Source organism: Ornithodoros turicata, unplaced genomic scaffold, assembly GCF_037126465.1.
Source record: "Ornithodoros turicata isolate Travis unplaced genomic scaffold, ASM3712646v1 ctg00000946.1, whole genome shotgun sequence".
NCBI lineage: Eukaryota > Metazoa > Arthropoda > Arachnida > Ixodida > Argasidae > Ornithodoros > Ornithodoros turicata.
In genome coordinates, this window is record NW_026999422.1 from 254,003 (window position 1) to 280,119 (window position 26,117).

A 26,117-nucleotide genomic window follows, 5' to 3' on the forward strand; every position below is an offset into this window, starting at 1 on the left:
GAAGATGCGGCCCGGCCTAGCGAGCCTTAACGCGTCTCTGACGTCGCTGTCAATGCATTATCAACGCATCAAGTCCTCATTAGGAGTGGCTCCCCTTAGTTCAAAGTCTACCTTATTCGAACGAATCTTCGGTCCCGAATTAACAGGATCACACTGTATAGAGGTTTGACTGTTTTCTCTAGCTTGCATTTAGAACAAGAGAGAAATGATGTTCTGAGTCTGGAACAACATAGAAGGGACAATCACATGCAAGGCCTCAAGTCTTTTTTTCTCTTGTTCAACAATTGCCGCTTGCGTCGATCCCTGTCGTATGAATGTGTGTGTGAGTGTGGAAAAATGTAGGAGTGAAAGGAGGATGAGTGAGAGAGAGTGGCTGGCTTGTCCCTTCAGACGACGCACCCTGGAAGTCGCCGAGGAGGCGCGTTAGCTTAGCTCAATTGGTAGAGCCCTGGACCGGCAATCCAGAAGATGTGGGTTCGAGTCCTACATCTGGCTAACCTTTTCAGTGACTTCCATCTTTCATTGCATTTAGAAGATGACACTACAACTTTTGTAACCGATTCGGAAGGAAAACAAAAAATATTTTTTGTCGCTTCAACTTATGAAAACTGTGATGCAAGATGGACTTCCTTTTTTAATCCTGACCTCTTGGACAGACCTCGGACGCATGTTCCAGCTCGTGTCCCGTCTGTCCGACGGCCTGGGAGAGTTGCGGACGCTATTGGAGGAACACATTGGGGCCCAGGGCCTGAGTGCGGTGGAGAGGCTGGGAGACGGGGTGGCTTCGGACCCAAAGCTCTACGTCACTACCTTGCTGGACGTCCACCGCAAATACAATGCACTCGTGCTCACGGCATTTGCCAATGATGTGGGCTTCGTGGCAGCCCTAGACAAGGTCTGTGCCTCTGATTCAGCTCTTGTGTATCGGTGGCCGCTGCTGCAGTGTGTGATCTCCTGCAGGCCTGCGGCAAGTTCATCAATAACAATGCCATCACAAAGATGGCAAACTCCTCAAGCAAGTCTCCGGAACTCTTGGCAAAGCACTGCGACCTCCTGCTTAAGAAAAGGTAGACAAACATCTGCCATGGTTCCATGTGACGGATGGAATGGCTGACAGATTCTAATTTATGTTGCAGTTCTAAAAATCCTGAGGAGTCAGAGTTAGAAGATGTATTAAATCAAGTGGCAAGTATTGTCTTTATCTTTATTTCTGATTCGCTACATGGCGCACAAGCGTTATACAGTGTGTCTAATGGGTTCATAATTCATGTTTGAGGGTTTGATGTGTTTTGGGGTTAAAGCCGGCAGAACCAGATTTTACCTGCGATTTGCGTCGTCCTCAGTCACGGTAAACAGCGAAAGCAAACTTGTCAAAGTGCAAATTGAGCCACCGATACTGGTACTGAAGAATCCTAAGCACTGCGCATTGAACAGATGCCTGGCGCCTTGAGCTTGAGGACACGTAAAAGACGACGGTCTTTTACTTAAGGTTTTCTTGCACTGTGTGGTACTTGACTTATACCTCCTGTTGCACGACAAATTCAATGTCATTCCCAGCGAATGACATTCTCACTGAATGACATTTGTTCCATGTCACACTGTGAAACCAAATGGCAATACATGTGAACGTGTGTGTGTGTGTTGGAGGAACTCATTTGCTCTTCCTCCTCGCAGAAACAAACAACGATAAACTGTTCAGATTAAATTGAAACGCGAATGAAAAGTTGTACTCCATTTTTGTCACAAATTTAACCGCTTTTGACACGAAGGAAGGAAGGCCTAACACTTTTTCAGAGAACTACTCCTGTCCCAGTCTACTCCCCGACCCGCGTGTGACCCCTGTGATTAACACTTGTGTTGGGCTTGTGGAACGATTTTGCAGAATAATCTAATGTTCTGCTAGTTACGAGAAAAAGAAAGAAGGGTATAATTAGGGCCTGACTTTTTCGGGTTTTATTTTGGGCCAAATTCAGGGGGTAAATATCGGGTGATATTTTTCATTCGAAAATTTGGGTGTATTCGAGTTAAATCCCGTGACAGCATATCCTGTCGTCAAGAATTCGGGTGTATTCGGGTGATTTTTTTTTTTGTTTAATAAAAATTTGTCTTAACATGGAACTAATGTTTAGCGATGTTATCAAACTTTATCTTAATGCACACTTATGAGTGTGCCACGTGACCCGGATGTTTTCGGGTAGGTTCGGGTTAAACCCGAATTTTACAGATTTCGTTCGGGGGGTAAATATCGGGCGGATACGGGTTTAACCCTAAAAAGTCAGGCCCTATGTATAGTGCTTTGGAAACACACCATTCCCCACCCAGTTGTCAGTGTACTCAATTCTTCTTCAATTCTAGATGATAGTGTTCAAGTATATCGAGGACAAGGATGTGTTCCAGAAGTTTTACAGCAAGATGCTAGCAAAACGCCTAGTGCAACACATGTCTGCCAGTGATGATGCTGAGGCTAGCATGATATCAAAACTGAAGGTCTGTTATTTTTCATTCAGTAACAGAGTTGCCAACCGAATTTTTTGGCCAACACCATTATTGCCGCAAAGTCCCCTATATAATATACCAGTGCATTGCCATGTTCAGTATTCTTGACCATTTCTTGATGCAATGGCTTCCTCTGGACCGCGTGTTGCGTAATAAGTGGAGGGCTGTCACAAATACAGTCGCCGTCCGATTTTTCGGACTCGGCGGGGATCGCGCAAAAGTCCCCGAAGCGACATTTCGTCAACGTACAGTGTGAGAGGCACTGCCGTCATCAAGTCCGCAAGTCGCCTTCACCTAACGCATGCGTGTTTTAGGTGAAGCTCGCTTTACAGCGCCGTAGCGCGACTCGCGGGCGGACAGCACGTGCTGGGCCGTTGGCCAAAAACGAAGACGCAAAAGGGCTACGACAGACCTCTTCTACTCAGAGGAATGCAAAATGAACAATCATCACTGCCTATTTTTTTGCCTGGATATTTTAGTTAGTTGATTTCTTTTGACACGAATTTCGAATGATACCAATATTTTCCGTCACCCCAAGAGAGGAATTCGCGGGTTGGGCAAACAGAGTCCGAAATATCGAGCGACTGAGCTGCACAGCGTCCGAAATTTTGGACGTTCTTATACATCAACTCTATGGGACCCGCGGCCGTTCCGCGAACAAGTCCGAATAATCGAGCACGTCCGAAAAATCGGGGTCCGAAAAATCAGTCGGCGACTGTAGTGGGATTGAGGTCTGAATGTGCAGGCCTGCTTTGCCAGAAGGATTGCAGCAGGGAAGCAAACCTCACACGCGTGTGTGATCAACACGCGTGTGCTGGCAGTGCACATCTAAAGCAGAATGTGAGCACACGGGATACTGGCAACAAAAGTTCATGCATCCTTCTCGGCACCAAGTGGGGGCGACCTCACTGCAGTTATTTTTAGAGCCTGAGGTTTTCGGGAAATATTTTTTTCTAAATTCGGGGGGGTAAAAATGGGGTGAATAAACATGTGCACTAAATTCATGCGAATTCGGGTGAAAAAAAACTTTCATTACGCTAAAATCGGTGAGAAATCGGGCTCAGTTATTCAAAGCTTAACTGTGGCGGTTTGGTACAAACGGTGATGTAACTGCATTTTTCTGCAAAACAAGTAAGTTGGTGCATTCCCACAGATATGCCAGAGAGGGCAATTTGTCGGGTAAAAATCGGGTTATACCCTAAAGAGGCAACCTTCAATTCGGGACGCAAATTCGGGGAAGAGTCGGGTAAAACCCTGAAACTTCAGGCTGTACTTATTTTGGATGTGAACACGGGCAATGAGAAGACAAACGTCAACATTTGCCACTTCTGCAGAGTCAGCAACTGTATCGGCAGTGTCTCTTATTGTGACAACATATTAGCAAATTGGTGTGTACTGAACTACGAGCAGTGCATTGTGTTTTGAGGTTAAACATGATAAAACCTGCTCTTACTATTATGATGTGCAATAATGTCACTTTGTATAAAACCAGGGAATCCCCAAAAAGCAAACTTTCCAAAGTGCAAACGACTAAACACGGGTGAACTCTAAATACGTTGCACTGAGTGCTACCACCTAGTGTCCCCACCAAGTGTTCATCAGATTTTACCCTGTTTTACTGCCTCTAGTATGAAATCCTATTTTAACTTCGCGGTTTGGAAAAAAAAAGGAGTGAAAAAAAAAAACTCAAACAAATGTTGCATGTAGCATGCTTTCTTGAAGTGCTGTAACTACTTTAAACAAAGGCTTTCAGAAAAAAATGTTAGTTTTCTTCATTCGATAAAGAGTTCAGTCCATTTTAGGGCTGTTTCTAAGTAGTTTTTCTAAGCTGACGTGTATTTCCTCTTTGTTTGTAATGCAGCAAGCCTGTGGTTTTGAATACACTTCCAAGCTGCAGAGGATGTTTCAGGACATTGGAGTTAGCAAGGACCTGAATGAACAGTTCAGGAAACACATGGAAAACTCGAGAGAGGAGCTTGGCTGTATGTAGCAGTATCTTCTTCGTTCATGTCGTTCCAGGTTTTATTGTCATTGTAGTAACCGCAGTACAGAGGCTTAATGCTGTTTGCGAAAATTGTTTATCTCTGGGTCTTGTCTTTTTATGGATTTATTGCATTTCGTTCTGTGTCGTCTCCCCTCTTTTTTTTTCTTTTTTTTTTTTCATTTTCTGCCTACCCTGTAAGCACCAGTGGCATTGCCAAGATAGAAATATGTTTTTATATTGCGATTTTTTCTTACTGTGATATTATAATGGTCAGTGATATTATTATTGTTATTTACATGCGTATGTTTTCCATATTCCTGGTGGTCAGAGCTGCTGCTTCAAGCCTTGTCTTGGGATACATTCATTGTTTTTCACGTCACACAAGAACAGAACTTACCAATATCTTTTAAAAGATAATTCGAAAGATACTGACGCATGTTTAATTCTGCTTTACTGTTCTTCAGCAGCAGCCTAGGTGTAACCGTAATATTATGATCATTGCAGTCCATCATATTCGCAGCAGGTTAGGTTAGGACAAAAGCTCAAGAGAGGTGCATTATACTTAGGGCCTGACTTTTTCGGGTTTTATTTTTGGCCATATTCGGGGGGTAAATATCGGGTGATATTTTTCATTCGAAAATTCGGGTTAGATCCCGTCACGGCATATTCTGTCGTCAGGAATTCGGGTGCATTCGGGTGATTTTTAAAAAAAAATTTTTTTTGTTTAATAAAAATTTGTCTTAACATGGAACTAATGTTTAGCAATGTTATCAAACTTGGGCGGACACGGGTTTAACCCTAAAAAGTCAGGCCCTAACTATGTCTTATGGTACCTGCCTTTAAATCTTTGCTGATGAGCTTTCCTTTACAATTCTTCCGCGTTCAGTGGACTTCAGCATACAAGTCCTCAGCTCGGGTTCCTGGCCTTTCCAGCAGTCGTTCACTTTTGCGTTGCCGCAAGCCGTGAGTCCGTTTTCCAAGTGCTGCATGTCGTAGTCCCGCACAGTGTTTGCGACATTCGTGCTTTGTTTCAGCTGGAAAGGAGCGTACAGCGGTTTACGGTGTTCTACAGTAGCCAACACAGTGGACGCAAGCTGCACTGGCTCTACAATATGTCCAAGGGAGAGCTCATTGCGAATTGCTTCAGCAGAAATCGATATACACTGCAGGTCAGCCATTATTTCGCTGGGGGGGTCCCCGAAATCCACCATTTAGAATAGACGCTCAAGAATAAAACATTCAAGAATATTCCGCTTAAGAAATACATGGTTAAAAATATATCTCCTAAAATAAAACCGATTACTATCCCCGCTTAGAGATCACCGTTTAATAATCCACCGTTAAAAATAAACTGTTTCAAAATCCCCTCTACCATCTAGCATGGAGGCAGACTGATTGCAATTTGCGCCGGGTTAGATCAGGTTATGTTAGGTTAAGTTGGGTTAGGTTAGTTTGGGATAGTTTAGGCTAGTTTGGTCCTGTGAGGTTAGTTTAAGCCGCTTGCTTGCAGTTCACCTTGATTTGGGCCATACCACGTGACTCTAGCAACTGTAGGGTGGATTTGGGGGGATTCTGAAACGATTTATTTTTAACAATATATTCTTAACCGTGGATTCCTTAGCGTTTTTATTTAAATGGGGATATTTCTGCGATTATTTTGATGCGTTGATTTTTAAGCGTATATTCTGGGAGATATATTTTTAACAGTGAGTACTTGCACGTTGATTTTTGAAAGATTACAGTAGAACCTCTTTATAGTAACTCCCCTTGTAGTAAAACTCTGCTTATAGTAAACGAGAACTGCGGTCCCGATAGAATCCCATACATTCAATGGCACACCTGATATAATAAAACTCCTGATCTAGTAAAATTTCATCATGGTCCCAGAGAGAGTTTACTGCAAAGGGGTTCTACTGTACTTTTAATGGTTTCAAACGAGATACACCCATTTCACTGCTCTGTTGCTGTTATGCTTGTTGTTTCTGTTGTTATGTGGTTGTTTCTGGAATGGTTCTGCGGTTTTCGGTGCAGGCATCTACGTTCCAGATGGCTGTGTTGCTGCAGTATAACATAGAGCTATCGTTCACTGTGCAACAGCTGCAAGAAGGCACTGCAATCAAAATGGTAAGGTTTTCTCGTTTTTGTACGTTTTGCCCTTGAAAGTAGCATGAACTGTGTGTGGTGCGCTAGATCGCTCACCATGTGTAGAACCTGCAGTCTTCGGGAAATATGTTTTCCCCAATTCGGGGGTTAAAAATTGGGTAAACCAACATGTGCTATACATTCACGCGAATTCGAGTGGAAAAACTTCCGATATGCTAAATTTGGAGAGAAATCGGTCTCGAACGAACTGTCGTGGTTTTGGTACAAACGATGATATACCGTATTTACTCGTATAATTTGCGCACTTTTTTTAGAAGCGTATACGAAGAGGTTAGTCAAGTCCTGTAGATCACATAAACAAAATGCAGAAACCGACACTGAATAATAATCTTCAGTGTCGGTTTCTGCATTCTGTTTACGCACTTTTTTTTACCGAAAAATGACGCCAAAGTTGGTGGGGGTGCGCAAATTACGCGAGGCATTAACAAGCCGATTTGAAAAATGTGCAAAATCTGTTAAAAGATGTTGCTTTAGGTGAATAATACAATACAATCTCTGTGATAGGAATCTCACGGGGTAGCGGAAGACATTCGTATAGTCCGAAATTCGTATAAAAAAATTGACACCAAACTAAAAATTTAGGCAAGAAAATAGACAGTGACTGTTCATTTTCTATAACTGTCAGTGAAAGAAGTCTGTCGTAAGGATTTTCTCACTTCGTTTTTGGCCAATGCTGTAAAAATTTGCGAGATGATTCAAAAAGGCCCAGCACGTGCTTTCCACGCTTTTTCTAAAGCGAGCTTCTCCTAAAGCACGCATGCGTTAGGTGAAGCCAGCTTACGGAATGCTGACGCGTATGTTGCCGCCAGAAGTTTTCCTGATATGTTCCCTCCACGTGTTCTGGTCGTTCTTTCCTAAGCCAGCGCGATGTCACACAGCTTCGCAGTTTGTTGTAGGGAGGGGATAAAAGGTCAAAACAGAGATAAGATTCCATACGGGGTAATCCCTTTGATCTTATCTCCTCCACCAAGGGAGAGTCATTGCTTGCATTACGCAACATGTTGTAGGGAATTCGTGGTGAGGATCCCCCTCTTTTTTTTCAAAAGGAGGAGCAGCATGCGCCCCGTGACGCGAGAGCGTCCGGTGGGAACGACCTCTGTTGCGCGCGAAAGTAGGAGTGCGCAAATTATGCGAGTTTTTATTTTGACAACTTTTTTAGTGAAAAAGTGGGGGTGCGCAAATTACGCGAGTAAATACGGTAATTGCGTTTGCTGCCATACAAGCTGGTGTGCATTCCTACAGACGTTTCAGTGAGGGCAGTTTGCCGGGCAAAAATCGTGTTTCACCCTAAAGAGGCCACCTTCATTTCGGGGGTGCAAATTCGAGGAATAAGCGGGTTAAACGCCGAAACTTCGGGCTCTAACTATAAGGTAAACATGTACTTAAGAAACCTGCCATTTTCCCGCCTTTGAATCAATCCTTTATTTTTTTTTTTTAACTAAGTCTAAGATAGCGATTTTGTTGCTCACGTCCTGCGTAACAAAGTTTCCTTGGACCTTTGAAGCAGTGATATCAGTGTATCTTTCATCTCAATGTAGTGAAGCCTCGCTGTGAATATACTCAGTGTAATAAAGTTTCCCTGATGAAGCTATGAAGGTACACTGAATAGCATTATGCAATGCAGAGCCAAGTATGCCTGATGTAAATAAGTATTGCTGCGTTTTGTTTTGGCTTTGTTACATCAAAGTTTAACTGTATAGTATACGACATGGGTATTCCTTTAACCTAAAGGGGGTACAGTCAACCCTCGATTTATGAACCTTCGATTTATGAATTCCCTCGTTTTATGAACAGGAGCACGAGGAACCAAAATTTTTACATGCATTTTTCCCTCGTTTTATGAACCTCGATATTCGAATAATGAATGGAATTTCTGGGAACCAACTAGGACTTGCCCTGCGTTTTTTGCCCTCAATTTATGAACGGATCGTTCCGAGGTCAACAAAAATCTTCAAATTAATTATTCCGTGTTCTTATGAATGACGCCGGAACGGACGAACTTTTTTCCTGGAATTGCACCCTCGGTTTTTAACCCCTCGAAATCCGAACAACAAACGGGTTTTCCGGGGACGCATTAAGGACGACTAAGTGTAAAGCAAAAGGCATGGTCGAAAGCAAAATTACAATATATATTGCATTATAAACACAATCCCAACTCGCAAATACTGTTCCGTCAGCTCGATAGTACTGACTTAACGGAATTTTCGATTTATGAATCCCTCGATTTATGAACGATTTTTCCGGGAACCGAGGGTGTTCATAAATCGAGGGTTGACTGTATATGGTTAACGGGGGTTACTGTAGACCCCCTGAATTTGTGAATGGGGGGCGCAAAATGCCCACCGAGGTGAGGTGCCAGAGTGTTATCTCATGTGCCACATGGGAATAAAATGCCACAAGCCCTTTTCCTGTATCGATCACATTGCCAACACGGTCAACACCTTGTCGATTGACGAGGTAGAACTCACATCGAATGGCAGTGAGGGATGGAAGGGGCCGTCGGTTGGGACCTGGGCTCCCTCTGAATTCAGGACGTTGCGCCACCCCTGGTGGTCAACGCGAAAGGGCGGACTTTATCGAGCTTGTGGCAATGGGAAGCATGAATGTAAATGGTCTCTTAATGTTTTACCGCGTTTTCATATGCTAAGATCTTTGTGAGGGAATCAAGCAGCCCTACGCAATTGCTCTGTTGTGTACAGGTGCAATGTATGGCTAACATAGCCGGAATAAGTGGAAGCTTTTACATTAAGTAGAAGTTAATTTACATGAAGCATGCTGTAGCACCCAAAGGCCCTTAGCAAGCTGTTCAGCACCAAGCCGTAGATTTACTACATATCAGGAGTTTTCTTATAGTACGAGGAGCAAAATCCTTTAAAATCCCCTTAAAGGGTACAAAAAAAGCGGCGAAATGGAAATTGAGGGTTTCTTGGGCCCAGAGCAAGAACCAGAGTGCTGGCAAAAATCACTCATATGTGAGTAAAAAGGTGGTATAATAGAAATTCTTCGTAGCACAACCGTTTCTTTTACGTCAGCCAATTTGAGCAAACTTGTTTCTGTACGAGCATTAAAACAGTCCGCTTTCAATAAGGATGTGACATGCTGTCATACACACGCTGCTCCTACATTCTTGACACATGAAACATGTTTCATGTCTGCAGACATGTATGAAACAGACATGTGTGAAACATGTGCAGACCACACAGCACAAGTGACACGAGCAACACAAACGCGCGGAGGCGCCACTGAAGCAATTGAGGGCAGTAGCATTGAAATGGTAGCTACTATGGAGCACACGTGGACCACTACTAAACAGAGTTTTTTTGGTTTTGCTTTGGATCTCCTGCTCTCACACCAGTGACCATGCCAAATAATTTTTACTGAACCGGTATCCTGTAGTGTTGTGGTTTACTATATCTGCAGCGCAATAAGCCGCAGAAGATGTAACAATTCATTCTGGACTGGCGTTTGTGTTTACAATAACCGGATTTCTACAAGAAGCGGAGTTAAAATAACTGCGTTCTCTACTGCGTTTAGAATCATGAGATTTAAGTAGATTCTCTTTTTCTTTTTTTTTTTTTTTTTTTAGTCAATGTAAATATGTAGAAACATCTTCTCTTGCAGGATGTGCTTCTGCAGGTGTTGCAGATCTTGCTGAAATCAAAGCTTCTGACGTGTCCCGACGAGGAGTCTGACCTGCGGCCAGATTCTGAAGTGAGCCTCTATGAGGGCTACAAGAACAAGAAGCTTCGAGTGAACATCAACGTGCCCATGAAGGCTGAGATGAAGGTGGAACAAGAAGCGACGCACAAACACATTGAGGAAGACCGTAAACTTCTCATTCAGGTGTGTGCACGTTGGGAAACGCTTCGTGTCTCGTCGGGTTGCACCGTCGGCACGAAGTTGGGTCGGATACGTGTGACCCCGAATTTCATTGTAACGTCCAACTTCACCTTTCACGCCACGAAAGATGTAAGATACACATACTGGGAAATTGGGCACATTTGCTGTCAAATGAGGAACTACTGTAAGTAGAGCCTGAAGTTTTCGGGATTTTTTTTTTTTTTTTCAACTTCGGGGTGGTAAAAATTGGGGAGATAAACGTGCGCTCTAAATTCGTGCAAATTCGGGTGGGAAAAACTTCCAGTATGCAAACTTTTGGGAGAAATCGGGGCCCTGTTGCTCTATCACTATCGTACTGGTTTGGTACAAACGGTGATGTAATTGTGTTTGTTGACAAACAAACTGGTGTTCGTTCCTACAGATGTTTCAGTGAGGGGAATTGGCGGGGTAAAGATCGGGTTTCACCCTAAAGAGGCAACCTTCAATTCGGGGAAGAATCGGGTTAAAATCCCTCATCTTCCCTAAACTTCATCTCCTAATCTATCCCTAAATCCCTAAAACTTAAGTCTCTAACTATAAGTGAGCTTCTGGGTTGTAGCATTTGCTGCAGCAGCAACCCGCATGTGTATATGCACCTCACATCTTTCTGGCTGTCATCATTCGCGTTCACTAAAAAGTTACACATTGTGGAACGCGATCGTCTTCGTTGCCTACTCTTCAAAGATAAAGACTGTCTTGCAGCTTCAGAGCATTTTTTATTTTATTTTTTGCTCTAAAGCAGGTGTGCAGGCATAAAATGTGCCTGCCGACGCTCCGTCATTCCGATACCTCGTTGTTGTTTTTTTCAGGCTGCTATTGTAAGGATCATGAAAATGCGCAAGACCCTCAAGCACCAGCAGCTGCTCGCCGAAGTCCTAAACCAGCTGTCGTCGAGGTTCAAGCCTAGAGTTCCTGTAATAAAGGTGCGTTTCAGCGAGCGGCTTTTCTTTCTTTTTCTTTTTTTTCTTTTTTTTAAGGCACCCCCTTTCTCCTTGCAGAAATGCATAGACATCTTAATAGAGAAAGAATATTTGGAAAGAGCCGAAGGACAGAAGGACACTTACAACTACCTTGCCTAAAGCCTGCTCGGACGTCCTGCGGAGCACCAGCGCCGAAGAGAACCCCTCGGCCCTGCGGCAGTTCGTTCGTCTCGGCGAAAGTGCTGCTTCCTTCCCGCCGAAGCGGGCCCCACACGCAAAAAAAAAAAAAAAAAATTGTGGCGCTCACTTGTGCTGGGTGTGGATGGAGAGGGTGGAATTACGGACGGACAGTTTCGAGAATTGTTGAAAAAAAAAGCCATTATGAACTGCTAACCTCGAGCCACGTACGGCTTGACCCGCAAGCGCGTGGTTAGCCGCCGTGACGGGACAAAAGGTTCAAAGGCCACTGTGCTCCCTTGCTTTTTTTTTTTTTTTTTGCCCTCTTTTAGGTACCCTCCTCCTCTTTCTCGTCCCCTTTTTTTTTTTTTTTTTTTTCAACATTGTTTTTGGCACCCCCTCTGAAAAAAAAAATGAAAAAAAATGCAATGAATGCAAACGGGACGGGTGTGCCATTCTGTGATAAAGGCGCGATGCTGCTGTCATCTCCTTTTGGCTCATTTTTAATTTTTGTATCCGCGAGGACATCTCGTCGCCCCCCTACTCTCTCCCTCTCTCTGCATGTGCGGCACATGTATTGTTTTTAAGGAAATTCGTGCAAACAGCTTGCCCGAAGTGACAGTTTAGAATACAGTGGTTGGTTCTCTTGATACTGATTGTGTCTTTTTTCTGTGTAGTAGTTGGCTTTTCTGGAAATTGAATGAGGCAGCTACAGGGTGTGTGGCTTTCCCGGTTGTGCTTTTCTTTTTTTTTCTTTTTTTTTTTGAGGCGACAGTACGGTGGGCTCTTGTTAAAGCTGACGTAACTCGTCCGCGGCGGACGTGGTGAAGAGCGGTTTCGGGCGGTCCGTTACGGGGCATTTGGTGCGTGCTGCGTCCGAATGCCCCGTAGGTAGGCCCGTGTCTTTCGAAGGAAGTTTGGTGTGGGGCAAGAAAAGCGGACATCGAGGAAAGTCTGCTTTTCAAACTACACATCCAACTTACGTCCTTTTTGACTTTCTATCGCTTTTGAATCGCTCGACACTTTTGAAGCTCACTCAGAGAAGGCAGAGTAACACAATCTGGCCGTAATTTTGGTATTTAATCTGCAAATTCTTGTCATCATGGGAGCTCTGTATACCACAAGCTCTACGATCCGCCGTAGTAACCTTCATCCTGGTCTTTTTCTCTACATTTAGGGAAAAGAAAAATCTCTCGCGGAAAGAGGTGTGTACGCTAGGTCCTGGTGATTCACCACAAGTGGACTCTGTTTTCCAGGTTTCACATCCTCTGTCTGTAGCAGTTAACTAAAGCAAGTGGCTTTTTGTCTGGATAGGCTTTACCCATAACCCTGAGGGTACAGTGCAAAAGCGGCTTTGAAAACACTTTGGGTGAACTTGTCGAGGGCAAGTTTGTTAGCTGAAGGAAATAAACTCGAGTACATGCTTTGCTCATGCATCTAGGAGATGCATAGCACATTTCATAAACGTTGGAACACATGAGCATTACATTACATGAGCATTAAACTGGAATTCTGGTTTAGTATTAAGAGAGAGGATAGGTGGGTTGACAGTGTGACACCCCAATGTGTTGCAACCGGACACGAAAAGGAGTTGAGTTCGCCACAATGTCTCAGTGGTTGATGGCAGTGTACATGTTCTATAGTTTTACAAAGCATGGCAAGGATTAGGCTTAACGTGCGAGCGTTGTGTATGTAAGTTGTGCCTCCAGTTGAGAAGTCCAGGAGGGATTTTGGTCATGGTTGCCTGTGAGTGTATGTGTCACATATAAAATTTAAAAAAAAGGCCAAAAAATTGTTTATTTTTAAAGACCAAATTGGGGAAACAGTCAACAAATGAAGAGTACCCACCAAGTTTTTATTTCAGTAACATAAAAGAAGCTCAAAAGTCTACAGTCATTCATTGATTGTGTAGCATCTGTTGGAGAGGACAATTGTGCTGTGATAAAGGCTGTTTGCGTACTGCCACCAGTTATCTCATCATCTGCGGAGGCAAATGCCAATTGTGTCGTGGTCCTATTATGCAATGATGCTCCATATATTTGACATGTGCATCAGTTATGCACTGATTTGTACAGAAATTGTGCCTTCCTACAGCAGTATTAACCATACAGCAGTCGAATGGGATCCTTACATGCAGAATTTACATTGGGATTGCAACCTACCGAAACACAGAAAGAATTGCTTTTCCTATCCTCTTGGTTTGTTTGATTATAGGGTTACTGGAGAGGTTTGCCTGAGCAAACGGCTTGCTACTCTGTTCACTCTTGGTGGTCTGGGCAAGATCACCTGTAGTTGCAACTTGTCCTGCATACTTCTCCATAGCAGCAGAGCACACACAGTAGCAGGACATACTGGGCATTGAGGAAGAAATTACCGTACTGGTAGATAAATATTCCGTGCAACAATTTTTTTTTCTGTATTACACATTTCTAATCATTACTTAAAAGTAATTTTGACAATTTTCTCCAAATATTATTCAAGCTTTGGAACCTGCTATCTGTGCTTCGTACCTAGTCAGGTAATATTCGCGCTCGTTTCTTATGCAAACACGCTGTCAAGCGGATTTGGCGAAACCTTGTCACTCGGTGGGACGTGTTTGGTGCAGTGAAACTTTATACGAGCTCGGATAATGGAACTTCCCGTCCGACACGACTCTCTTGCACCTCTTGTGTTTCATTTGTAAAGCTTTCCACATCATCCTTGATAATACATTTTTCTGCTTTATTTCCACGGAAATCACATTGTTGCGGGACTTACTGTACAGTCACACACGGCACGTTACAGAGACGATGTTTTTCGTTCTTCCAGTTAGCTACAGGATTGTGGGTGCAACTGGATTCAAGCAGAGATCACTGCGAACGTTGAAATTAACAACAGCCTACCGTGCTTGACAGCCAACAAACAGTAACATAGGCCTAGTATTTGCTGCCATTGTCCCATTGATCTTGCTGCCCCCCCTTTACCTTGCTTGTAATTATTCTACAGTTTTTATTTAATTTTTGGGAAATGTTGTGTTGCATTAATTAAAGAGAAAACGACGGACTTCCCCATTTTACGGTCTTTTTGTTGGTTCTGTTTGGTGTGTGGGGGGGGGGGGGGGTTGCTTCACACGAGGAAATAAATTGCAATGTCCCAATCATGGCAACATCTTTGCTCATAATTGTAACATTTTTTTAAAACAGTCATTTCACCATGAAGAAGCTATGTTGAGCAGTAGTTGTGCAAAGGAATCATGGGCATAGCCGGGGGGGGGGCTTAGGGGGTTCAACCCGCTATACATTGTACCTTCGGCATAGTGCATTTGGGGGAGGAAAACACCTCCTCTCCCATGTAAAAATCCCCATAGAACCCCCCCAGAATATTTTTCTGGCTACCATGCCCACTGTATTTCTTCAAAAACCTATGTCTGTGCTACATATCCTTATCTCATGTCCGTCATGTAACAGACAGCGCAAACATAATATCAGATAATTTTACAAATACTCGGTACCTCTTCACCCACCCTCTTTTGTTGGGTGATGAGGCTATTATTCATTTTAGCGCAGTATTTAATTTCCTGAAAGACATCAGAATTCTTAACCTCTCGCAGTTTTACAGTGATGATTCACGCCCTGTTTTAACTAAATACATTGTGTATTTTTAACTAGTCGCATCCTCATCACTGTTGCAGCGCACGATGATCTTAGTTGTCAATACGCCGTAAAAACTTGAATCAAAATCATCATCATCATCATCCAAAAAGGGCGAAACCTGCAAAAGACATGCAGCACAAAACATGAAGCAGACAAAGTACTTTCTTGGGAACCCCCTCTGGTTCTTGTGCTCTAAACACATCTTGCATCAGAGTTAAATCAAACGCCATTCCTTGCCTGCGGCCCCAGCTGGTGCTTCGAAGAAAAAAATGGCCGAAGGCGCTTTGGTCGTCTGTTTACGGTTAGAGGGAAGATCCTTGTTATGAAGGCGTTTTCTGATTGGCGCACCCGGGGTGGCCCTCTTCTAACTTTGCAGGCTGCAATGACGTTCAAGTTGACTCCGACACGAGCTGTACACCTCGTTAGGTATATGTCTGACAAATACCCCAGTATGCAGCAAGCCTGTCACTAAAGCGTTTCACTATTGGAGACAAATCGTGTCAGCTTTGCCCGTCACCGCTGCTGTGTATGCCCTTGCACAAAATATTGCAATAGTAGATATTGCACCCTCCCCCAGAGGTTTGGCTGCCATTTGTGCAGTTGAATGGCAGACTGCACTTCAGACTGGAATGCCGGTAAATATTTAACAGCTACATCACGTACTGCCTAAATTCCCAGGTAAACAGCAACGTTAAAAATATTTGCGGCTGCCAAACTGGAGCTTCCGTTGCATCTTTAGTGTGTTCCTACTTCACAAGTACTGATCTGATAACGTGGACTGTACCAATTACAAAACGAAAGACGTAGCGCCGCCCCCCTCTCACAACAAGCGTAACACAGTCTATCACTGAACAGAACAGACCATTTAAAATGTGTTTTTATTTCCAGAGGTTACATTGTGCATACCTACATTGCTGCTCCAGCCTACACATCAACATTTCTAAGAATAAAATGCAAACCAAGCGTGGATATCCCATCATCCGTACATCCATCCCTACAAGATACAGTGCTCAGTCAAAGGGATAAAACAACGGTGTTCTACAGCTTGTCTCACAACTCAGATACAAACTGGAATGCCGCACTAGCCTCGTTACCAGTGAAACCACAAAAATGGAGGTGTTAGTCAGGAAAGGCTCTACGATTGTGCTGTTTCAGTAACGAACAACGATTTCCATTAACTTCATGGAGAAAAACAAAACAAAAAAAAGTCAGATCGCAGGTAAGAGAAAAGATCTGGTACACCTCCTCTCCCTAGTGTGGGCAAGATAAACTAAACTAAACTAAACAAAAAGGGGTGCTTGTTTCTAGGGTAAGGAAGGGCTCGTGTTTAGGGCATGCAGCAAATAGCACCTGTCACTAAAGCAGTTTAAAACTAAGTGGACTAACGCGAAAAATGGTACACACATCCACCACTGGTGAAAGCTTTCTTTTTTTTTTCCCCTCAGTCAAAGGAACACATGAAAGGACGAGGAGAAGGCGGTCCCTCCGCATGCGCAGGCAACCAGTTGCCCTCGTTGCTGACCAACTCCTCGACCACGCGCTGGACGTCTCCGTCGTGCTTCCGCAGCAGCTCGGAGTTGCGCTGTCGGTTCGCGAACCCCATCTCGAGCAGCCTCTCCATGGGGCTGATTGCGGCCCTGTGGCCCGCGGGGGGAATCCACCGCGGAGAGCTGAGCCCGTCCTGCTGCTGGATCCCGGAGAAGACGGTCTTTGCGGTGTTGTAGACCGTAGCGGCCGCGCTGAGCGCTCCGTTGACCCAGGCCTCGGGCAGCGCCTCGCCGACGCCTTCCACCTTGTAGGTCTTTCGAGAGGAGAAGGGTTTCTTCGTGCTGCCGGGCGACGTTCCTGCGGAGGTGTCCTCTCCCTCCTCCGCCGCGTCCTTTTTGTTCTCCTCTTTCTTCTCGGCGAGTTCCATACTTTGTGCCCGCTGTTCTACCGACTCTGTGAAGCTGCATCGTACCGGGATGGTGTTGTCGCTTCCGCTGCTGGAACGTCCCGAGTCGCTGTCCGACGGGGAATCGTCGTATATGTTCGGACGTAAGGTGCTCTTCCGCGGCGGGACCTGAGGCACGTCCGACGCAGACTCGGCGGATTTGCTGGGTTCGCAGAGAACTTCGCACGACGGTGCGAGGCCGTACACCCGCGCTGCATCGCCTTCCGACCCGTGTTCAGCATCTTGCTTCACTGCAGCCGAAGCAGTGAAGGGGATGTTGAGGTTGAAGCACGGAGGCAGAGGCACTACTTCAAAGTCCGCCTCCGTGTCCACGCTGCTGAGGCTGAGAACGCTGGCCGATTCTTCTGTGTCGTGATGAAGGGGCATGTCGAGGATGGAGATTTCAGATCCGCCAACCTTACTTGACTCATCCTCGGCGTCGGAGGTTTCCGGCGACTTGAGCGGAGTCATGCCCGCGGGACTGTTGTACGGGGTCGCGGTCTGGGAGACGATCTTCGTCTTCAGCTGTAAAAGGTCGTCCGTCTTTGACGCCTGTTCCGGTGCAGTGTCGTCGTCGGGCCCTTGGACGACCTTCAAACTTGCCATGTGCTTTAGCTGGGGCTCGAGAGTTAGTGCGGGATCAACAATGACGTTGCACCACAGACGGTGACCAAAGAAGCCTTCCGGTCCGCACATGCGCCAGTGGGTCTGGTACTGCCCCGGTTCCAGCGGTGCGGTGAACTGAATTTCGAGCGTCCCCTCTTCGTTGGACGCTACGGGTGGGGCTTCCGTGGCCGTGTCGCTGGGCATGAGGCCCAAGGTACCCCAGCGGTACTGGAAGCTGACGCTCTTGTCCCACGACTTGTACCCGGAGTTGCGCACCCTCCAGCGTTTGGTGAACCGCGTCCCAGGCTGGACGTGGGTCCAGTCTGGAATGGTGTCGTCGCACACAAACTCACAGCCGTACGGTTCGAGGTTCAGGCACTTCTCGGTGCCCGGCGCCACCTGTCTGTATACGTTCGCGTCGCGTAGGTTGTACTTTTCGAGTTTCTTCATTAGTTTCTGAATTTTCTTCTCTTGCTTCATTTCCCTGCCGGCACTCTGCCTGCTCGGTGAGCGGATTGGCCTGTGGCTGCCCACGCTGTGTCGCTTGCGGCGGTACCCTTGCGTGGCAATTTGTTTGCGCATCTTCAAGAGCGAATGGGACGCGTCGTGAACGCTCGGCAAAGACTCGCATGCCTCACAGAGGTCAAAGTTTGGGCACTCCCAGCACTTGTAGCAGACGCCTTGAATAGGGTCCAAACAATTCCCACATGTTGCCCCTTCGCGGTACGTCAACGCCTTGTCAGTGGGCCGCACGTCCGTCGACTTGTCGGCCTTGTTGGACGCTAGTCGCCTGCAGACCTCTTCGGTGACTTCTTCTCTTAGTTGATCGCGAAGGGCGGTTACGTATTTACGGAACCAGGCAGGCGGGGTGTCGTCGTTATCGGTTTGACTTGCCTGGACAGTGGCGTCGTCGCTGCCGTTTACAAACACGAACTCCCCGGACTCCTTCTCGCGATACGACCTGGATACTTTTTTCGGTGCGGCTCCACCCACATTGGAAGTTTCTACGACTTGAATCTTTAGGACGTTTCCTTGCTTTGCAGCCACACGAAACGCTTCCTGCATTTCTAGGTCCGACGAGAGTTGAATCCTTTCTTCCTCATCATCAGCATACGTTAGCCTCACGGATTCTTCGGACGCTCCGCAGCCTGCCAGTACGGCGTCTTTCACCGCATCCCAAGTTGACTGTTGAGGAACTGAGAGCTGGAATCTCACCGGTTGAGGTGTAAAGTCGACTTCGATACGTGTCTCTGACATGTTTACATAATTTTCATCATCAACACAAGCAGCTGATATGCGCATTTTCTTCCCCTACATAGAACCTTGCACTACGTCACTGATGCGTCACTGCTCAGTGTTAGCAGCACCTGTTTGAAGGACCGTGTAAAAAGTTTCGGTTTCGAAGCTCTTGGTACGGTACACTTTGTTTCGTTTAACTGTACTTTGCGGACTTAGCGTTTGTGTCAGCTTGCATTATTTTGTGGTACAGGAATAGCACATCCCGTGTAAAACTATCGCATCGGATATGATTAGGAATAATATTGCAGGCGCGCGTGCTTTCTGCTGCGGAATCTGACCCTATTTTCTGACGCAACGGCGCTTTGCTGTTTCAAGGTCCACAATTTGCGTGCGTTTCACATCGAGCAAGCCCGCGAAGCTTGTGTTGTGAATAGATATGAGATTTTTTACAGCGTTTCCGCGATACGTGGGTTAGAAGCCACGAACAAGAACACACGGAGGGAAGTCATTCTAGCAGCTGTCAGGCTTGGTCAAATACGCTTCTCTTTAGCACATTTTAGTTCCCGTACCGTCAAATTAGACTTTTTTGGGCCTATGCCGTCCAGTGGTCAGTGTTCCCGTCTTTCTGCTTCTATCAAGCAGATTTCATTTCAAGACCGGTGCTTAGCCATATGCCTCTGAAGAAAATATAGAACAAGAAATTACCCAGGAAGGATACAAGTCAGGCTTGTATACAAGATATTTAAAAAGTATGTAAGATATGTTACTGAGTACAGATGAGTAGAGTACTAAGTGCTCAGCCTTGAAAAGTACTACATACTCAAAAAGTAGCTCGTTCCAAAGTTGTAAATTTTACTGCGGACGTTTTCGGAACCTCTGTTCTACCGATCGGGACCATCAGCGAAAAATATTTCACGTCGCGACACTTTTTGGTTTTTAGAGTAATTAATTGGTTTCAAATTACACATTTTTTCGCGCGGAACAGCGTACCAACGCGCTCTTTCGCTCAGCTATCACCTGCTAATTACATGTTCATCCGCCTGGTTCACACGCGGGGGCGACGGAAGATGAGCTTTTAGTGGTCTTAATACTGATGTAATTGCCGATACTGCTAATGAGATGCTTTGCAAGTTGGCAAATGGGTAAAAAATAAAAAAATAAATAAAGCGAGTATTTTGGCAGGGACTAACTTAAGAAATGAAATGAAAATCGACGGCTTCAGATTCACTGCTACGAAAACGCAGACCTGTGGAAGAGAGAACCTTGTTGTTAGTATGGTTGATAATGTCCGAACCTTGGGTGTAACTGTACCTCAGCATTTACTTGGATTCTGCAAGTAAACGATATCCATTCTAGCACGTCGCTATTTCTTTTAATTTTTGTATAGATACTGCACATACGTATGACAAGGCATGTTGTCATGTTACTTTCCTATTCACTTATATTTACTCGCACTTTAATTACTGTTTTCTGGGGGGGGGGGGGGGGTACCACAGCTGCGTAGAACTTCGAAAAGTTATGCGTACTGCAAAATAAATTCCTGAGCATTTTAAGCTGTCTTTCGTCATATCACTGAAGCATAATAAAAATATACAACCTGAACACATAGGCTACTCTGTTTCTACGAAACTGCACATAGAAAATATCTAGCAAGTGTCTTGTCTATATGTTCTATCAATCCATCAACTCATACTTAGCTTTATGGCTGAGGCTTTCGGAGACCGCGGTATACACCTCGACGCAGAACATTTTATGTCACACAAAGTGTACGATGCCTTTTGTGGTGTCACTCTAAACGACTATGTTGCCGGTCCTGTATATAAATGACTATTCGTAGTTTGTGTGTAATGTAGTACTATTGCAGTGTCAGCGTATAGGTAGTACTGTAATGCCGTTCTTACGTTTAATTCATCGGATACGACTTGCGACAAGTTACGACTCTCCGAGATGCCGTCACTGCGGCGAGGTGACTCCTTATTATACCATTTCACCATCACATTACCAACAGCACTTGACAGAGTATCGCCCCAGGCGATGAAACTTCCCAATCATCACCATTAAAATAAAGTCGTCGTTGTTGTTCTTCTTATCTTTATGAGGGTTATGCACAGATATTCTCTATATTTTTGATGGCCTATATAATGCCTGTTGTCTGGGGGAGCTGCGAGCTCATCAAGGCACTACAGCGACGGCTAAAAACGATTTAAATCAATTTTTTAAATCAAAATTGCGAAAAGGAACACTAGTGTGTTAGATGAGAAGGAGTATACATCAACCTTATTGGATGTCTGATGCACGTGCCGCATGAAACCGCAGACAAGAGTGGATGAACGCATTTGGAAGAAGTAAAAACGAGCACAATAAAAATACTGCGAGAACAGAGTGAAATAGAAATAGAGTGAGGTGAGCTACTGTGGAAACTCTTGTTACAGAAGAGGAGGCATCGGAGTTATTTCTTGACTGCATCAGAGATTGAAAACGATGTCTCTCGGACGGGACTCGTGCTGGGCGAGTACAGAGGAGTGATGGCACTATGCAGAGTACTGGGAAAAGATGAGCAAGGCTTTCTGTATGCCGAAAAGAAAAATATTCGTCGGATGAAAAACGCGTGTCACAGGTCTAGGAAAGCAGAAGTACCGTGTATTCACACGAGCGATATCCTCACGGAATATTCTAGTAGAAGGAAAAGCGAAAACACTGCTCACAGAGTCGAAGTTCCGACCCTTGTTATACTTTGAGCATTCACACGGTGCGGAATTTCGGGAGTGGCAAACTGCGCATCTGTAGCAGACGACGCTTAGCAGACGACACCGTCAGCGTGTTTTCCTGTCGTCTGCTACGAAATATCTTGTGGCTGTGTAGCAGGATACTCCCCACGGTTAGTAGTGTACGTGAAGACACGACGTTGAGCGCTCGCGTTCACGTGACAGCAGAAAGCTATGACGTTTTTCGCATCTTCCGTTTCTGGGGGAATGTCGCTCGTGTGAATACACGGATAGCGTGGACGAAACATTTTCGGAATTCAAAATTGGTTATGAACTTCCGAGACCTCTTGACGGAGCCTCCCAAGGTATCAGAGGAAATTAGAGACTCGCCGATAGAAGGACCAACCGCAAAATAAAGCAGGCACGGATATATCACACGTCCTGATCGCTTGTACGGGATGCACTCTCTACAAATGACTTGGATATGACCTTGGTAGTGTTCGTTTATTCAATTCGTGCGACCCGCGAGTCTGAGTCGTGACGTGTGAGTGTCATCGTACGTCATCGACTCCAGTGACTCGCATCGAGAGGAGAGTCGCTGGGAGTCGACTCTAGAGCACCTCTAGTGTTGTTTCTTCGAATTTTAGGACGGGAGTCACTGCCAGGGTGGTGACGTCACGAAAGCCGCACCAGGGCATTTTCGCCCAGCAAGAGTCGACTCTCTCGGCTCTCGGAGAGTCCAATACGAGTCCAATAAACGAGCACATCCCTTGTTTCTCCAATCCTTGCCGGCGTTTTCGTGGACGTCGAAAGAAGAAAAATTGCTACCGCAATCGATGCCGTAGAGGTTTGCAGTACTACTAATAACAATTAAAAAGAAGTCTTGTAGGAAAAAAAGATCTAGCAAATGCCGCAAAGGTCGCGGTGAAGCGCAAAAGGACGTAATTCACTGGTGTAATTCATTGGCGTAAGGACATAATTCATTGGTGGATAAGGGAGTGGAAGAGCGTCCTTTTGCGCTTCAGTGCGACCAACCGTGACAAAATATGTAAACCGAAACCAATTAATTACAGCAACAAATGATCCGCTTCGGTGGCAGATTTTTCTATGGAAGGTGTCCACTGAAGGTCCCAAAAGGGGTAGTACCCATTGTAATGCCGAGAGCGCCTTGCATTAAAGTTACGTTTCTTTTTTTACGAAACTCATTTGAATTTTTATTTAAATAATGAGCGCCTCCCACTCATTCACACGGTGCGCAACTTGTAGGTGGTATCGGACAGATATACTTGTAAAAAAGAAAGTTCTTCGATTGGCGCACTCGTTCGCGAATTATTTAGCTCAGGGATTTAACTGAAACACCCGGTATAGTGTCAAGCGATTGGTATATGCTCCACCTCCATTCGTCCGAAGCCGGAATTCGACACCAGCATCTGGCATGCCTCATCAATCCTTTCTTTCTAATGCCCTTGAATCCGTTCAAAATTGTGCTGCTCGATCAGTTCACTACATCTGACTCCTCCTCCTTCACAAGCGTTAGTTCAGTCCAGTTCAGTTCAGTTCAAATGTTTTATTTTACAGCTTGTACAGAGGTAATGCCATACAAAATGGGACAAAGAAATTGAATACATTATACGGCACGAATTAGAAGGATCGAACGCCACAAGCTTGAAACGTTGAAATCCACTCTCAACCTAGAAAACTTAGGACACCACCGTAATCCCCAAACACTTTATTCGTTACAGAAACTTTTCGATGTTCACTGGCACGGTATATATTACACTAGACTCCATTAACATTGCATTAGCCACCGTCTGGACAATTCCCAGCAATGCGAACCATTCCCTGGTCATAATAACTCATATCTTTCCTCATTCTTCCTTCGAGCCATCAAGCTGTGGAAACTCCTTGGAAACTCGCATAATGCGAGTGCAAAACGACAGGGACGGGTGAAACAACCATTTGTAAGTGCAGACACCTCTTGGAAGAATGCATGGTTTTTGGACTCGGCACCTGATAAGATAAAAGATAGAACTGGTTGAAGCGACATCTGTCAGAAACTCGGATTTGAATCGACTCGCGTTGAATCGACAGGCATCAAACATCCGTGTTGGCTGTTTCGTCCGTCCCTGTTGTTTTGCACTCGCATTATGCAAGATTTACACCGACGTCAACCCAGCGTCATTCATGTAGTATGTTGTTGTTGTTGTTATACCAACGTGGCGAAACTTTTCCGTTACTTAAATCATTTACCTGCATCAGTTACATCCATTATTGATTCCTCGTCGTTTAAAAACGCTGTTATACGTCATTTCCACAAGATTGCGTCATTTCCTATTAGTTTTCTTTTTCAGTAGTACCAGCCCGATACCTATATGCTGTTTATTTCGTATCACTCTTCCTTCCTGCTTAGCATACTGATTGATCATGAACAATAACTTCTTACGTGTTTGGCGCTGTGTTTTTCCTCGTCGATTCCACGATGAAATGCCGCAAGTCCTTTGCGTAACAATAAACAATAAACTTTGTGTCTCAAGACTTCGATACAGCTCAGCTATTACCTTTCGTCGAACAGGCTACGCGTGACCTCTTTGCACTCGCCTCCAGAGATTGGGTTCGACATACCTTGACCTACCTTCGGGAACGACAATTTTCTCTGATGATCAACTTAGAGTCACTAAATAAGCTACGCTTCAGAGTATCGACACTGAGCCGCCATGTTGTTTCGGATGACCTCCAGCCCCACCTCTATTTTGGCAGTAGAAATAGAAGAAGGTGAAGTTCAGCAGTGGAAGAAGACAACACTTCGAAGAGCGCTAAATGGATGGCGCTGGAGGTCATCCGAAACAACATGGCGGCTCAGTGTCGATACTCTGAAGTGTAGCTTATTTAGTGACTCTAGATCAACTGACAGCGGACGTCGAAGGGGCTTTCCTCAAACACTCTGCAGGGAAAAAAAAAAATGTCGAAGTTCAAGACACAACCATTTGGGCGTGTTGTTACTGACCACGATCGAAATTCTCAATGTGCTCGTTGGATTGCTCCGAAGAACACTGCGTTCTGTTCTTGCTGTGTTAAGGAATTCCCTGTACATAGTCCTGTACCCCAGACTTATATCTCGCTTGCTCGCTGTTGTCGAAAGGACCTAAGTTTTCTTTAAAGTTGATACCATTTCGTTTTGAGGTAACCACTTCTATATTTATAGGACGCCTTCCCCATTACATGAACATGAAAAGGTTTCCTCCTTCACTGATCAAGCTGGGAAACACATTTCTCATTCAGGCTGCTATCCTACGAAACGTATGAAGCATGTAGAATCTGTCGACAGTGAGCTTCGAAACAATTATTTACATTTATTGCAAATGACCGAATCCGACCGAAATCCTTCAAACCGAAAGACCGAAAAATCCTTCAAGTTCGCAATACTTCCACTGCGAGCGTCTCTGAGACTAAGCAATCAAGAGCCGTCGAAAATATGTTAGAGCTGCATTTACACAGTCTGGAGAAAATGATGAAGCTCAAATTTGTTGAATTTTCCTCGATAATGATTTCAATGCCCTTCGTAACAACGTAAGGCGCTTCACCTCCCAAGACTCTAGCGGTGAATGTTTAGAAATGTTATAAACGAGAATTGGACTTAGTAGAAGGTGGTGTCCACTTGCATATATGTACAGGGTGTTTCACGAAAAATAAGCTAATGGGTCGCCGCACACCGAAAACACGGACTGCATAGTGTTAACCAGTGGTTTGAGGATACTCAAGCTATTTTTTTTCTTTTGTGATTAATTAATTAGTTGAGATTAATTACTCAGTTTGTAAGTTATAAAGATTAGAGCAAAAATGTCAATGATGAAGTTGTAGCGGGCGATACAACTATACACGAAACCCGTTGATTGCAGCTTTGTATGTCCATCGGATCCATTTTTTCCCGGGCCCAAAGACTAAAAGAAAAGAAACGACGCTAACGATGTAATTACAAAACAAAAATAGTTTGAGTATGTCTGCGTATGTGTACGCGCACACTACTACACAAGTAGTGTGTCCACTACACAAAGTAGAATTTTATAAACTAAAATATCGTTATCACGCTGTTTGGTGATGGCATGTCGGTCTGACTTGGAGTCGGTGCATATTAGCCAACTTTTCTGTACGGATCTCCTGAAAAAAAATAATAAAATAAAGAGAGGGCCTTCAGTATGCCGTGCAGCTCCGCTGTGGTGGAGGATGTGTCGTGTGAGAGCCTCTATTCTTTTGCTGTGTTTTCAACGACGAACCTGTAGGAAAGCGGCAGAAAAAGCGGAACATCTTGCCAAGTGCGAACAATTCGAGGCCGTGTATTTGAAATGCCGCCGTCGTCTGTTAAACTACCGCGCGTTGCATATTTTG

At 44.8% G+C, this 26,117-nt stretch overlaps 2 protein-coding genes across 3 annotated transcripts in view; one reads left to right on the forward strand and one right to left on the reverse strand.

Moving 5' to 3' along the window:
* LOC135375801 (cullin-1-like) overlaps positions 1-14,667 on the forward strand; it is a 30,540-nt gene extending 15,873 nt beyond the window's left edge. For both annotated transcript variants that reach the window (XM_064608446.1, XM_064608447.1), the window contains 11 exons: positions 657-895; positions 961-1,067; positions 1,137-1,185; positions 2,356-2,487; positions 4,358-4,478; positions 5,367-5,443; positions 5,515-5,649; positions 6,512-6,604; positions 10,265-10,486; positions 11,332-11,445; positions 11,521-14,667. In XM_064608446.1, coding sequence (XP_064464516.1) covers positions 657-895; positions 961-1,067; positions 1,137-1,185; positions 2,356-2,487; positions 4,358-4,478; positions 5,367-5,443; positions 5,515-5,649; positions 6,512-6,604; positions 10,265-10,486; positions 11,332-11,445; positions 11,521-11,601 — 1,370 coding nt within the window. In that variant the 3' untranslated portion in view covers positions 11,602-14,667. The remainder of the gene's footprint in view (positions 1-656; positions 896-960; positions 1,068-1,136; positions 1,186-2,355; positions 2,488-4,357; positions 4,479-5,366; positions 5,444-5,514; positions 5,650-6,511; positions 6,605-10,264; positions 10,487-11,331; positions 11,446-11,520) is intronic.
* Positions 14,668-16,110: 1,443 nt separating this feature from the next.
* On the reverse strand, positions 16,111-19,128 carry LOC135375809 (next to BRCA1 gene 1 protein-like). Its single transcript, XM_064608454.1, has one exon. It carries the CDS (start codon positions 19,090-19,092, stop codon positions 16,693-16,695), a length of 2,400 nt encoding a protein of 799 aa, XP_064464524.1. The 5' UTR covers positions 19,093-19,128; the 3' UTR covers positions 16,111-16,692.
* Between the last annotated feature and the right edge of the window lie 6,989 nt (positions 19,129-26,117).